Source organism: Microcebus murinus, chromosome 15 (genome assembly GCF_040939455.1).
Source record: "Microcebus murinus isolate Inina chromosome 15, M.murinus_Inina_mat1.0, whole genome shotgun sequence".
In the NCBI taxonomy this organism is placed as follows: domain Eukaryota; kingdom Metazoa; phylum Chordata; class Mammalia; order Primates; family Cheirogaleidae; genus Microcebus; species Microcebus murinus.
The window spans coordinates 19,182,788-19,198,195 of NC_134118.1; the positions used below are offsets into that span (position 1 = coordinate 19,182,788).

Below are 15,408 nucleotides of genomic sequence, written 5' to 3' on the forward strand. Positions count from 1 at the left end.
ATCAGTAGCAATCTAAGCCAGCACTGCCATCTTGCACAACTCCAGTGGGCACCGAGAAACAGCATGACACGTGCAACCTACAGCCTGGACCCCGCAGCTTCTGTCCTCCTTACCCCCTGTCCCCAAATGACTGCAGAAGAGGAGGAGAATATTACAGCTTTAGTGTAATGCTGCCAAACCCCTACAATTATGCTGGCGTGCAGAAAGAAAATCAGGGACTCCAGAAGTCACACAAAGGAAGGACATAGCTCTATCAGGTTTCCTAGGACTATAACCAAACACAAGAGTACTCCACTGGACTCGTTTCAGAGTTCCCTGGTATCTGTTCAGAACAATCCAGGGGTTAATCACAGGAAAAAAGCTTGTCCTCTTTAACATCTTTTCAAAGATTTAACTTCCATACCTTGGCACTCAACAACAAAATCATCAATTCTCCCTTTTAAAGGAACCTACCCAGGCCGGGCGCAGTGGCTCACACCTGTAATCCTAGCACTCTGGGAGGCTGAGGTAGGTGGATGGCTCAAGGTCAGGAGTTCAAAACCAGCGTGAGCAAAAGCGAGAACCCGTCTCTACTAAAAATAGAAATAAATTAATTGGCCAACTAAACATACAGACATATTAAAAAAAATTAGTCGGGCATGGTGACACATGCCTGTAGTCCCAACTACTCAGGAGGCTAAGGCGGGAGGATCGCTTGAGCCCGGGAGTTTGAGGTTGCTGTGAGCTGACACCATGGCATTGTAGCCCAGGCAACAAAAAGTGAGACTCTGTCAAGAAAGAAAGAAAGGAAAAGGAAAAGGAAAAGGAAAAGGAAAAGGAAAAGGAAAAGGAAAAGGAAAAGGAAAAGGAAAGGGAAAAGGAAAAGGAAAAGGAACCTACCGAATATACTTCTTATAACCCATACTCATGTCTGCAGAAGTAAACTCCAAGTGACTAGGCTAATTATTAAAAAGCTGGCAGCAGCATGAAGGAAAAACATGAAATAAACAAATCTTAAAATTTCTTGGTAAATACTTTCGTTTTTTCATATTATAGAACCCAATTATTTGAACATACTGGGCTGGTCAGATCAGGTGACCAGGATGTCATAAACCAATAGAGAAAAACATTGTCCATGGAACAACAGGGCAAATGATCTCTACCCCCAGCGAGGGGCACTAGCAAGTAATATTCCTATTATGCTCCGATAAGATAACAGAGAATACCAATAGCTATTGTTCCAATCCTGTCTGCTGCCATTCGCCATAATCTTTTAATAAGCATGCAAATATATTTAAATAGAATTCCAGGGTTTTTCCTTATTATCATAACATAAAAGAGTAAAATGAATATTAAAATCACCAATAAAGATCCCCCTCCAGACAGAACCACTGTTTTAGCATTTTCAATGTTTCCTTCCACTCTTTTTATTCTATGTACATTCACATTCCAAAAAAAGAGAAATGGAATCCTACTAATCCTACTACATGTATTTGTCTTATGGTTTTTACAGTCTTTGAAAACATCATTTTCAATGGAGGCATCCTAGAACCATAATTTAATCATTCACGCTTTTTAGACCATTTAGGATGCTTCCAGTTTTTCACACTTATTGACAACAGTTGAGCACCCTTATGAATAAATTTGATTTCCTTATGATAATTCAACTCCTAGGAATTTATGCTATTATGGGATGTGAATTTTAAAAAAAAAAAAATTCTTGCTGGAAATTTATAGTGAAATTGCCTTCCAGAAGGGCTATACCAATGTATACTCCCACTAGCAGTGTATAAGAGTTCTCATTTCAAAACATTTCCAACAACACATGGGCAACTCAAACTGCCAACATGATGGGAGAGCAATTATCTGCCTGAATCTGGCCCAGCCTGAAAAAACGAAATAAGAGTTCTTGCTGCTGCCCTCAAAAGAAAACTCGATTTGTACCCTTCTGTGAGTAAAAAAGAAGAATCAGTTCACTGTCACAAACCTAAAAGGAATCAAGTACCAGCTACATTACAAGCAATTGTTGAGCTTCCTCCCAGGAGAACAATAAATATTCTAGTGCCTTTAACAGCCCACATTCACAGAGAGAACATAAAGGACATTCACCACTACATATATTGACATAAATTGTATTATAGCACTAATAAAAGTGTATCTTGTGTGTTAACCTTACCATTAACGCCAAGTCCAGCCCACGAAAACTTGATTACACTTAGAATTATATATAAAATTTTAAGTCCCAGAATAATCTAAAGTACAAGTTTATGTGTCCTCCAAAATTAAATATATATATATATATATATATATATGTTCGATACAAACAATAACCTCAACCAATCCTATTCAATTTCTGTCTGTGCTCTTATTCTGAAGGCATAATAAAGTGTGCTAAACACTTAGGTTTGCACATGTGCTCCAGAGAGAACAGCCACATATCAGCCTGCTTTAAAACACTAGGTTTAACTTCAAAACCCTACCTCATCTCTTGACAAAATCCTAAACAAGATATTTCAACTGGGCCACGCACCACGGCTCATCCCTATAATCCTAGCACTCGGGAAGGCCAAGGTGGGAGAATCACTTGAGGTCAGGAGTTTGAAACCAGCCTGAGCAATACTGAGACCTCATCTCTACAAAAAATAGAAAACTTAGCCGGTCACGATGGCGCATGCCTGTAGTCCCAGCTACTTGGGAGGCTGAGGCAGGAGGATCACTTAAGCCCAAGAGTTTGAGGCTGCAGTGAGCTAAGATGTCACTACTGCACTCTAGCCTGGGCAACAGAGCAAGACTCTGTCACTCAAAAAAAAAAGATATTTCAACTGAAATAAAGAGTAAGGTTAAATCAATTCCATTTTGAAGAAGAAATACGTGATTGCTTGCATGCTTATAATGAGAATAGACATTGGTAAAGAACTTCTCTAACTGACAACTTGTTATTTAAAACATCTTGTCAATTTCATGTCGGTATGTATTTCCCATTTATGTTGACTGACATTATCCAAGAAGATGGGTTTATGTCAGTGAGGCATTTCACATTTATGGTGGCAGGAAAAACTAATGCTGCTTAATGATGTCTATTAAAAAAAAAGATAGTGTGGCCCCTCTGTAACTAGAGAACTAAATCATATGCAATTTTCAGGTAACAGATTTTTAATTTTATATTCTTCCCCTAACAACAGTGCCCTTTCTAGTTTAAACAGTCTGCAGTATTGTATATAATGTCAGAGATTTCTTAATACAAGGAGATCCCAAAATGCCAGAGAATAAACATCACTTGAGGAAATTTATCAAGACTACACTGCTAAAAGTGACGCTGACAGGTACTGATGTCCTCCCCCTGCCCTCAACCCATTGTCAAACCTCAAATCCACCACATTTCACAAGCACATGACTGTTTTCCACAAATGCTCTTTATTTTCTCCTTCTGGTAACTTACTACGACTCCGATTACACTAAAAATGATGTAGAAATTATTCAAGAGTTTACGGTTTTAATAAAACAAACAATGATGTGACAAGAACGGCCAGACACGTGTAGTGTAGAGGCATCTTATCCCATGAAATCAGGAACGGGGGACAGCTGTTAGTTCATCAAAAGCCATGGAGTCATAAAACAATGTGTATGAGTTTCCCCGGGCTGCTGTAACAAATAGTCACAAACCGGCTGGCTTACAACAACAGAAATTTTTTCTCTAACAGTTCTTGAGGCTAGAAGTCCAAAATCAAGACGTAGGCAGGGTTGTTTCCTCCTGGGCTCTGAGGGAGAATTTTTGTTCCTTGCTTCTTCCCAGGTTCTGGTGTTGACAGCAATCCTGGCCATTCCTCAGCTCCTCCAATTTCGGCCTCAATCTTCACATGGCCATCTTCCCTCCATGTGTGTCTGTGAGTCTGTCTCTCGTGGCTTTCGTATAAGGACAATAGTCATATTAGATCTAGGGCCCGCCCCAATCCAGTATGACCTCATCTCATCGTAACTAAGTACATCTGCAAAGACCCTATTTCTAAATAAGGACATATTCTGAGGTTCCATGGACATGGATTTGGGGAGGACACAATGATATGCTCACATTTTAACCTTTTGCACTCGGATGTCGAGTGTAACTTGACACGGTTAGCATCGGTAGCAGCTCAAATCGAGAAAAAAGCGAGTGCAAAGGGTTAACTTTCTATACAAACTTGAAACAGATAACTGCACATTCGTTCTGCAGTGTCTTCTGTAACCGTGCCAGGTACAGACTGAGTCCCCAGTCACTGTCTGCTGAATAAGGAACCAAGAGCCTTTGACGCAGGACCAAAGCCTTTCCTTGCAGTGTTGATGTGCTGACGGAGGCCATTTCTCTCACGTGAACCCTCTGCACCACCTCCAGGGTCCCTGCCTCTAGCACAGACTCACAAGGTAAAAGAAAGTAAAGATGCTTGCAAAGCAATCTGAGTGAAGAATCCCTAATGCTGACAATTCCTTCCCCCAAACTCCAATCCTTTCAGCATTCTCACCCACATTCCATTCAAGAGCAATTATTTTTATTTATTTATTTTTTTTGAGACAGAGTCTTACTCTGCTGCCCAGGCTAGAGTGAGTGCCGTGGCATCAGCCTAGCTCACAGCAACCTCAAACTCCTGGACTCAAGTGATCCTTCTGCCTCAGCCTCCCGGGTAGCTGGGACTACAGGCATGCGCCACCATGCCCGACTAATTTTTTCTATATATTTTAGTTGACCAATTAATTTCTTTCTATTTATAGTAGAGATGGGGTCTCATTCTTGCTCAGGCTGGCTTCAAACTCCTGATCTCGAGCAATCCACCTGCCTCGGCCTCCCAGAGTGCTAGGATTACAGGCGTGAGCCACCGCGCCCAGCCAGCAATTATCTTTAATATACTAAACTTGCCTTGGTGGCTTTCCAAAGGACCCAACCTGGTTTTAGAGAAACTACTGTCTCTATTTTCACATGCATATATAATCAGCTCATATATAAGTTATGATGGTTAATTTTACGTGTCAATAGACAGGGTTAAAGAACACCCAGGTAAGCTGGTAAAACACCATTTCCGGGTGTATCTGTAAGGGTCTTTCTGGAAGAGGTTAGCATTTGAATCGGTAGCCCACCCTACCAACACAGGCATGCAATCGCCTGAGGCCCAGAGATAAGGCAGAGAAAGGGTGAATTTTCTTTCTCCTTGAGCTGGGACATCCATCCTCTGTCCTTAGACACGGGAACTCCTGATCCTCAAGCCTTCAGCCTCAGGCTGCATCACGCCACCAGCTTGCCTGGCCCTCCAGCTTGCAGACAGCAGATGGTGGGACTACTCAGCCTCCATAATCACATGAGCCAATCCCCACACTAGGTCCCCTCATATATATCATATTTGTTCTGTTTCTCTAAAGAATCCTGACACTCATACACAGGTACAACTGGAATAAACACATGTGCCCCTAGCTAAGCGTACACCACAACTGATGAGGGAAATGCCCCTGGCCACCATCTACAAACCTCCATGAACCAGGAACACTGTGAGTATAACTGACAGGCAATGACAGCACAGGACCGGGCGTGGTGGCTCACGCCTGTGATCCTAGCACTCTGGGAGGCCCAGGCGGGAGGACTGCTTGAGCTCAGGAATTCGAGACCAACCTGAGCAAAAGCGAGACCCCGTCTCTACTTTAAATAGAAAGAAATTAGGCAAACAACTAAAAATACAAAAAAATTAGCCGGGCATGGTGGCGCGTGCCTGTAGTCCCAGCTACTCAGGAGGCTGAGGCAGGAGGATCACTTGAGCCCAGGAGTTTGAGGTTGCTGTGAGCTAGGCTGCAGGCTTTCTGCTCAGAGGAACGACAAGGCACAGGCACAGAGGCAAGAACTAACTCAGCAGGTGCGAGGCCTATGAACCTTTCCAAGTAGCACAAGGGGAACAGGAGATGTCAGGAGATGAGGTGGAGAGTTAGGAGGATCCAGAGCATCACTGGCTTTGTATTTTAGAACCTCATTCTCATGGGTGTGGAGAGCACAGAGTGACAAGGGGCAGGGTGGAAGGAAGGACAGCCAGTTAGGAAGGTGTTGCAGACTTGTGGTGGCCCGCGGTGGTGGCAGCGGCATGAAGAGCAGTGGATGGACTCTTGTGACAGCCAGGCTGCGAGACAGAGAGGGAGTGGTCACGCAGGGGGAGGTGGCTCTCCAGGACCTCCACAGGCACCTGTGTCACATTTCTGTGCTCTTGCAAAGCCACTCCCTCTGCCTGGAATACCTGTCCTCCTGCCTAGAATACGCAGCACCTGGCATATTAGCAACTCAAAAACTGCTGCAGAAATGAATGAACGAATGCTTCCTGCTTTAAAAGGAGAAGATGATATACCCAAGAAACCGGTAATAATGTACTATGGGCTAAAGTCAAAGTTTTTTGTTTAATATCCTAACCAATATGACTGGAGGGGCTGTTTAATAATGAGTTTCTGGAAAATGTTGACAAAAGGACTGACAACCACCAGAGTATTTAATTCATTCACTTATTGAACACCTATTAAGTGCCAACAACTCTTCTAAGTACGGAAGGGCTCTGGGTGTGAAAACAAACAATGAAGTTTGTTGATTAAACACTATGAGGAGTTAGGATTTCCATTTACAGTTTCCTTTTAATGCTGTAACTTCCTGGCTAATTTTGCTATTACCTTTGTTGCTCCCAAGTTTTCCATGTTTTACTATCAATACGTAACATTAAAAAATAAAGTTTGAGAACTTGTTTCATAAAAATTGAGAAAGCGTGCTCCAACAATGTGGAGAGGACACACAGCTGGAAGAAAACGAGGTAAAATCCCGGAGACCTAAGGGCAGGATGAACTATCGTATGAACAGTCTGAGAAGAACCATAGTCATGAATATTTAAATATGCAACAGTCACTGTGTCCCAAAACAACACTCTTTTGCCTTCCTGAGCCCACTCATGGTGGGACTGTGGAGGTGCACAACTTGCAAAGTTCACGGCAATAAACTGGGAGTTGTCACCTCCTCATTTCCCTGCCCGTCTCCAACGACTCACCAGATAAGATGCAATGCAACCTGGGGGAGAACTCAGCTTCTCCTCGCAGAAAACAGAACCAAACTCCTAGAGTGGTCATGTGGATAACAGACAATGTGTCACCAGGAACAACTCTGCTTTAGCATTCATAACTTGAAATTAATGAAAAGTTGTTTCTGTACCAACCTCAACAGGGCACAGAATTCTCACTGATCCATCCATAGTCTTTACCAGGTGACCGGTCAGGAGAGGGTGGCCCGCCAGGTCAAGGTCATGGTGATAGACACAATTTTTACAACCCAGATGGAGACCCTGCTGGACCAGGCATTGTCCTTCTAGTTGCTGGAGGTCAAGAGGGTCTGGGGACTGGGGCCAGAGCAGCCAGGGGTCACTCAAAGGGGCCAGGGTAGCAGCTATTATCAGCTAACATGCAAGAACATCTGTATTAGTAACTAGTAAGAGATGAACACCAACCCTGCATTAAGGGCCTTCAAACAGGGGTTGGCAAACTTTTCCTGTAAAGAGCCAAACAGTAAACATTCTAGGCTCTGCAGGCCACATGGTTTGTCACAACCACTCAACCCTGCCATTATAGTGTCAAAGAAGCCACAGACAGTACACACATAAGTGCCTGGTTATATTCCAATACAGCTGTACAAAAATGGGCAGTAGGACAGACACAGCCCACGGGCTATAGTTTGTGACCTGCCTTACAGCACAGCAGAGCTAACGGCCCTACAGAACCATCAAATCCTCAACCTTGACCTCGTGAATCAGCACAGTGTCCTACCAACTGATTTAACCAGCCAGTGATGAATCTCATGTGCACACTTGATGTTTACAACCCCCAAGAGACTGAGTCAAAGTCAGCAGTCAACACCCCACCTCCACAGCCCCCTTAAGAAACTCACCCTGAAAAATCTGTAGTGAGAATCCCATAGTGGAAGATGTATATTCGGCTGATGTGGCATATTGTAAGGTATCCCATTGCCACAAAAAAGGAGTACCTGGAACCAAAACACAGATGGTCAGATTACTATGCATAACAACAATGCACCCGATAAATGTTCCCTTCTTCCTCTCCCTCCACCCGCAACTGCTCGCAAAGTCCTATTTGGTCCGGCCACGTCCGCCTTTCCATCCATTGCTCTCACAAGCCCTTCACCTCTTCCCACCTGGACCACTGCAGGGGGTCTCAGCCTTGGCAGCATAACAGGACCACCTGGGGAACTCTACGAACTACAGAATTCCAGGCCCCACCCCCAGCTAGTCTGGTTTCACAGGTACCTGCTGCACCTGGCAGGTGTGATCCCAACGTGCAGCCAGGGCTGGGAACCACTGACTCGTAAGGTCTGCACCCAAGATTCTCCTAATCATGAACCACCATGTTCACATAGGATCTTTGTAAAACACAAATCATCACCATACTGCTGACCACTCTCTTCTTTAAGCACTTGATTCTCTTGGCTTCCGCTCTCCTTGCTTTCTTCATGTCTCTCTGGTTAATTCTCTGCAGGCACCTTGTTCGGCTTTCCTGCCTCCACCTGCTCCTCAGGTGTTAGCATTCCCATGCTCCGCTCAGCATCCGCCCTGTCCAGGCCTCAGGCCAGTTACCACTTTCTCATCAGCACTCCCTGAGTCCCTCTACTGCACCACCAAGGTGCACACAAGCCACACACACAGACACGTGTCCACTTATAAGCACTCTTGTCACAAAATTCAATTTGTCATTATAAATATGTGATAAGCTGTGCAATGAACTGAATGTATATGTCTCCCCAAAATTCATATGTTGAAACCCTAACCCTCAGTTTGACAGTATTAGGAGGTGGGGGCTTTGAGAGGTGATTAGGTCAGGAGGAGGGAGCCCTCACAAGTGGGATTAGTGCCCTTACAAAAGGAACCCCTGAGGCCAAGTGCAGTGGCTCTCGCCTGTAATCCTAGCACTCTGGGAGGCCGAAGTGGGAGGATTGCTCAAGGTCAGGTGTTCAAAACCAGCTTGAGCAAGAGCAAGACCCCGTCTCTACTAAAAATAGAAATTAATTGACCAACTAAAAATATATATACAAAAAATTAGCCGGGCATGGTGGCGCATGCCTATAGTCCCAGCTACTCGGGAGGCTGAGGCAGGAGGATCGCTTGAGCCCAGGAGTTTGAGGTTGCTGTGAGCTAAGCTGATGCCATAGCACTCTAGCCTGGGCAACAGAGTGAGACTCTGTCTCAAAAAAAAAAAAAAAGGGGGACCCCAGAGAGCTCGGTCACTCTCTTTCTGCCATGTGAGGACACAAGACAACAGCACTCTATAACCCAGAAGAAGGTCCTCACCTGGACATGGTGACACCCTGATGTTGAACTTCCAGCCTCACAACTGAGAAATAAATTTCTGTTGTTTATAAGCCACCCAGTCCACTGTACTTTGTCATAGCAGGCCAAGCTAAGACAATGTGATTACGGTCCCCCTTACCAAACTGTAAGCTCCATGAGGGCAAAGATAATCACATGTGTCTTGTTCACCATGTCCATCTCCTGTGTGTCAAGCGTATAGCCAACTATGTGACTGCTACTCTTCTTAAACATCTCCAGTGGATCCGCTATCTAGTCAAATCGAAGCCGCTGAACACAGCACGGTGTTCAAGGTGCAAGGCGCTTCACACACTAAGCTCTACCTCACCTTCCCGACTCAACTCCAGCCACACCCTATGTCCACTTATGTCCCTATGCCCTGATGTTCAAATTATACTGCACTGCTCACGTTCCACAATTAAATCCTGTATTTTCGGGCCAGCTATCTTTCTTCTGCCTGCAACTTCTTTCCCCATCCTATGGTCTATCTGGAAACTGCTGATTATCATATAAGGCTCAGCTCCAACGTCACCTCTTCAGTGTCCCTTGGCTTGGTCTGGCGCCATCCACTCCACCCCCTCTCCAGCTCCCCCAGCCCCAGCACAATTCCTTGCTCCGCTGTCTGTATTTCTCTAGTACTGCATGCTAACATACATAAGCACGACATTAAAATTATTTATGCACGTGTGTCTCCCCAACTCATTGTGACCTTGAGTAACCACACCCTTGACCTGGCACATAGGAGGGGTTCAGTTCCTGTTGGCTGAACCGAAATGAACACATTACGCACTTTAAATGGTTCAGGAGCTCATCAGATACAGACATTAATTCAGAAGACATAATTTTTAAACATGAGCCATAAAAGAGGAAAGATGTATATTCCGATATTAAATTATATCAAAATCACATATTCATATTAAAGTAACTCATGAAAACTAGATAAACTTAAGGAATAATAAAGTAGGGATAATAAAAATTCAGTCGGTAGCAAGGGACAGCCAGATAACGAGCAGGGAGGAGTTCTGTAAACTTTAAAGCAGACTATAACATTAAGGCCAGATGTGATGGCTCATGACTGTAATCCTAGAACATGGGGAGGCCAAGGCAGAAGGACAGCTTGAGGCCAGGAGTTCGAGACCAGTCTGGGCAATAGTGAGAACCCATCTCTATATTAAAAAAAAAAAAAAAATATATATATATATATATATATATATATATATATATATATATATATATAATTTTAAGTTCTCTTTACCATTATTTGCAAACAAAGATGTTACTACACAAAAAGATTTTTCCCTCCCTTGGGTTCATCCTAAACCCTTTCCAAACCAGGAAGATGGTCAACAAGGCAAATGACTAAGAAAAAACAAATAAGAGCTGGAGAAGGGGTAGGAGGGAGTCAGGCATCACTGCTTCCAGCATCTGTTCCCTTTCTTGGCCAGTTCATGAAGCTCAAGGCAGGAACACAAAGCAGATTCAAAGGGCAGCTTCTTCTGGGAGCATGTCAAGTGCAGCCACCCCTGCTGCTTCCCCTCTGTCCTCAACAGGAATTAGACCCACACCTTCCCCTGGCCCAGAGGGTAAAGGGGACTCAGCTCATTTGTGGTGACAAGACCCCCACCTGTCAAGGATGGTTCCAAGTGCTAAGTTCCAATACAACAGGGCAATGCCCTGGCCAAACCTAAAACATCTAAGGAATCCAGGAGTGGTAGAGAGAACATGTATTCCAGAGACAAACCGGTATGAGTTCACATCCAGCAATGGCAAAGTAACCCATGGTGGGAGAGGTTGACACAGTGGTTATTCTAGGAAGGAAGGCAGTGGTAGAGATTGGGACATGAGTAATGGTAATAGTCTCCTTACTGAAACGGCTGGTGGTTACATGGGTGTGTTCACTTTGTGAAAATTCATCAGATTGTTTGTTTATGACTTTGAGCTTTCATTTCCTCATCTCAGAAAAAAAAATCTATATTCCATAGAGTTATCCTAAAAAGAACATATTTGAAATAATGAAACTATTAAATGATACATTAAATAATAGTTCATGTATTAGAAATAATGAAATAAAGTAGATTAACAGGAGCTGAGCTCAGGACTTGGCACAAAGTACAGATTCAAGAACTGGTAACTGCATCACCAAGTATCACACAAGGGCTTCTGTCCTACCAGATACAAACTATACTCTGCTCCAGTTGGTTCATGTATGATAAACTGATGCCCAGTGACTTCTGCCCAACACAGTGGCTTGGGGAGGAAACAGGTGATACCTGCTAGAACTCACTAAACAAATTCTGAATACTATCATTCCAAAAGTGGGTTAGTTCCATATGAAGCAAACACTAGTCCCCCCCTCTTTTTCCCAGACATATAACAGAATTCTTTTTTTTTTTGAGACAGGGTCTCACTTGTTGCCCAGGCTAGAGTGAGTGCCATGGCATCAGCCTAGCTCACAGCAACTTCAAACTCCTAGGCTCAAGCAATCCTGCTGCCTCAGCCTCCCGAGTAGCTGGGACTATTAGTTGGCCAATTAATTTCTTTTTATTTTATAGTAGTGACGGGGTCTCACTCTTGCTCTGGCTGATTTTGAACTCCTGACCTCGAGCAATCCGCCCACCTCGGCCTCCCAGAGTGCTAGGATTACAGGCGTAGAACTCTTGTTCCTGGCCCCATAGGGCAGAGAGGACAGCGATTCACAGAGAATCAGGAAATGATGCTATTGAAGAGAACTTGCATTCAAACTACTGCAAGGCTCACATTTTATAGGTGGGATGTACAGAGAAGCTGTGTGACTTGGCCAAACTCACACTGCTGTTAGGACCCAGATTTCCTGACTCCAAACTAGGGCTCTTTTCCTGAATCAATAGGAAACAACTTCAATTTTTTTTTTTTTTTTACATTTACATTGAGTCCATCCATCAGGAACTGTGAACTATTCCCTACCTACTTCTGCAATACCAGCAACCAGGCGAGCAAAGAAAGAGTGGAAGAATTTGTTCTGGCATCTTTTCTTTTTGGTCTTGTGATAAAGCCCTCCACTAGCACGATGTTACTGTGGTGAAACAGCCACAGGCTGCCTGGAAACCACTGTGCTCTGCCCAGGCCAGCGTATTCCATTCCTCCACGCTGGAATGCAACGCTGCAAACCTGAACAAGCAAGCCTGGCCCTGAAGGGCATGTCAGTTGTTGACCCCTCTTAGAAAACAGACCACACCCCATCAGCATCACATAAGTGTGGGGAGGGGTGACAAGATGCAATTTATAAAGTAGTTGGAAATGTGCTATACAGATACAATAGTATGACTAATCATTTATTTGTTTCCAAAATCAAGTTTAAGAAAAGCCAAGCATTTTCACTCACCACTAAAAAAAAAATAGCCTTTGTAAGCATTTTGTCATCATATGAAGCACTTCCAAAACCCATTCTTTCCAAATTAGAAAAATGGATTTCCTATTTCCCTTCTGGAAGGAATGACACTATCCCCTTCAAAGAAGGCACTGAGAAGAGGGATGATTAGAATTTAAATTTTCAGAGTTCACTTGGATATTACATTGAATGACTATAAAATCTAAAAGCATGCAAAAATATTTGCCCAGAAATTTATTATGGGTTAACAACAAGATTATACAGTGACAGCCAGGCGCAGTGGCTCACGCCTGTAATCCTAGCACTCTGGGAGGCCGAGGCAGATGGATTGCTCAAGGTCAGGAGTTTGAAACCAGCCTGAGCAAGAGCGAGATGCCCGTCTCTACTAAAAATACAAAGAAATTAATTGGCCAACTAAAAAGATATAGGAAAAATTAGCCGGGCATGGTGGTGCATGCCTGTAGTCCCAGCTACTTGGGAGGCTGAGGCAAGAGGATCACTTGAGCCCAGGAGTTTGAAGTTGCTGTGAGTTAGGCTGATGCCACAGCACTCTAGCCCAGGCATCAAAGTGAGACTCTGTCTCAAAAAAAAAAAAAGAAACAAGATCATACAGTGACAAGTTAAATTTCAACGTTTTGAAGAAGGAAAACTATTTTGTATTAATTGAAGAGCTTTCTGAAGCTGAAATAAATAAGGCTCTGCTTTTCAGAGAAGCTGTCAGAAAAGAAGCCATAAAAGAATAAATGTCTTCGAAAAGTAATTCAGTCATTCCTTCCATAAATATTTATTGAGCCCTTACTTGTGCCAGGTATTGTTCCAGGCTTTGAGGATACAACAGTGAACAAGAGAGAGAAGTCTTTGTTTTCACAGAGCTTACATTCCAGCATTCCCGAAAGGCAGAGTTAATACAGTTTCCAGAAAGACCATGGGAAACAGAGACTATGCAAAACAGGTATCCCAGGGATCCCAACTGATTAGCCAGACATATCACTTTCAAGGTAGAATTAAATTACTTCTGCACTTTGAAATCTAAACATCACAGTAAAAAATATTCTTTTATTTTAGCAGTTTTATTATGCACATTTAAAGTATACAATTTAATAAGTTTTGACATATGTATGCACCCAGAAAACCATCACCAATTTCCAGATACTGCAGATATCCACCACCCCCTGAGAAGTCTCCCCACGCCTCTTTGTGATCCCTTCCACATCCTCCCTGCACCACCCCAACCCAGGTAACGTCTGATCTTTTGTCATTATACATTACATTGCATTTTCTAGAATAGACTTTGTGTGGCTTCCTTCATTCAGCATATTTATTTTGAGGTTCATCCATGTCACTGTGTATATCAATCTTTCATTCCTTTTCATTGCTGCGTAGTATTCCATTGTGGTGAACACTTCAAATTGTTTCCAGCTTGGGGCTATCACAAATAGAGCTGCCTAATCCTGATCTAGTCTCTTTCACCTGAGGCCCAGTTGGCACCCCACCTTTTTCATAAAGCCTTCTCTGAAGACTCGTAGATTTTAGGGCTCCCCATTCTTCCTTTTGATATTCTAGATAAGCTAAGATTCAACACTTGCAGAAAATGGGGAAGGTTCGTCTTCACCCTGGAAATACATTTCAAAGAGCACAAAAAAACCTCACCTCATATTGTTCATTCTCAGGGTCTTACCTGTGAATATTAGATACGCTTGCAGTGACCATGATTGTGTAGCACATTAACACCAGCACAAAGAGATGTACGGAGTACCTTTAAGACATAATGGGAGGGAGGAGACATTGAATATATTCATAGTAACATACCTATTGGCCACCCATACTGTCCACCTCCACTCTCTCCAGAACGTAAGTGATCAGTGAGCTCATGTTTACGTATGAGAAAATAAATCAAGTATTTTTATTCTGTGTAATTAAAATAGTATAGCTTGAAATGACACTAGAAAGTCACGGCCCAGTTTGGCAAGTAGAGCACTAGTAATGTCAGGAATCCATAAATGGAATGCTTATACTTTTTCACATATTACAATTAGGAGTCCAGAGAGATTGAGTTCTTTCTTTGGGATTTCATTTTTTTTTTTTTTTTTTTAAGTCTTAAAGTACCACTACCAAAACTGGGTTTCCCCAGATACCAAAACTTTTACCTGGTAGTTGATTCAAAATACTCTTTTCTCAAATATCTGTTGAAGGATTAGGGGCAGTACACTGGTACAGAACCCCAAACAAATTCACAAATTTCCTGAAGATATATATTTCTAGAAATGCAGGTCCTAAGAAGTGCTACCACTCCCAGGGTATTTTCACAGCTTACCTAGCAAAGGAAGTCCAATCTACTGGTTTTCTCTGTTAAAGAAAGACTCACATTCCCTAAGACCTGCACTAAAACCACTCTTCTGCTCAGATGAAATGCAAGGACACTAGTGTCTCTAGCAGTAATGCAAGAAATACACCAACATCTGCTATAGTTAGGAAAGGTCCCGTGTTGGGAAAAACTATAGCATCCCCCCTCGTGGTGAGAAGATCTAGAGAAGTCTAATTTAAAAAAAAAAAAAAACATTCACTGTACTGACTTCCAATGGATAGTCAGTTTATTGGTTCCAGGGTCTTATAGTAAATGGAGGTTCCTGCAATGTCCCTAATATATTACAATAAGGTATTTACAGTATCATAAAATTTTACATTATGGTATTTTACAATACCATCTAT

General features: G+C 43.0%; 1 protein-coding gene across 1 annotated transcript in view; it reads right to left on the reverse strand.

The window, feature by feature from the left end:
- Positions 1-15,408, reverse strand: part of MBOAT1 (membrane bound glycerophospholipid O-acyltransferase 1) — a 105,402-nt gene that overhangs the window by 35,538 nt on the left and 54,456 nt on the right. Inside the window, exons 3-4 of the mRNA XM_012753638.2 lie at positions 14,378-14,455; positions 7,901-7,996 (exon numbers count right to left, since the gene is read on the reverse strand). Coding sequence (XP_012609092.2) covers positions 7,901-7,996; positions 14,378-14,455 — 174 coding nt within the window. The remainder of the gene's footprint in view (positions 1-7,900; positions 7,997-14,377; positions 14,456-15,408) is intronic.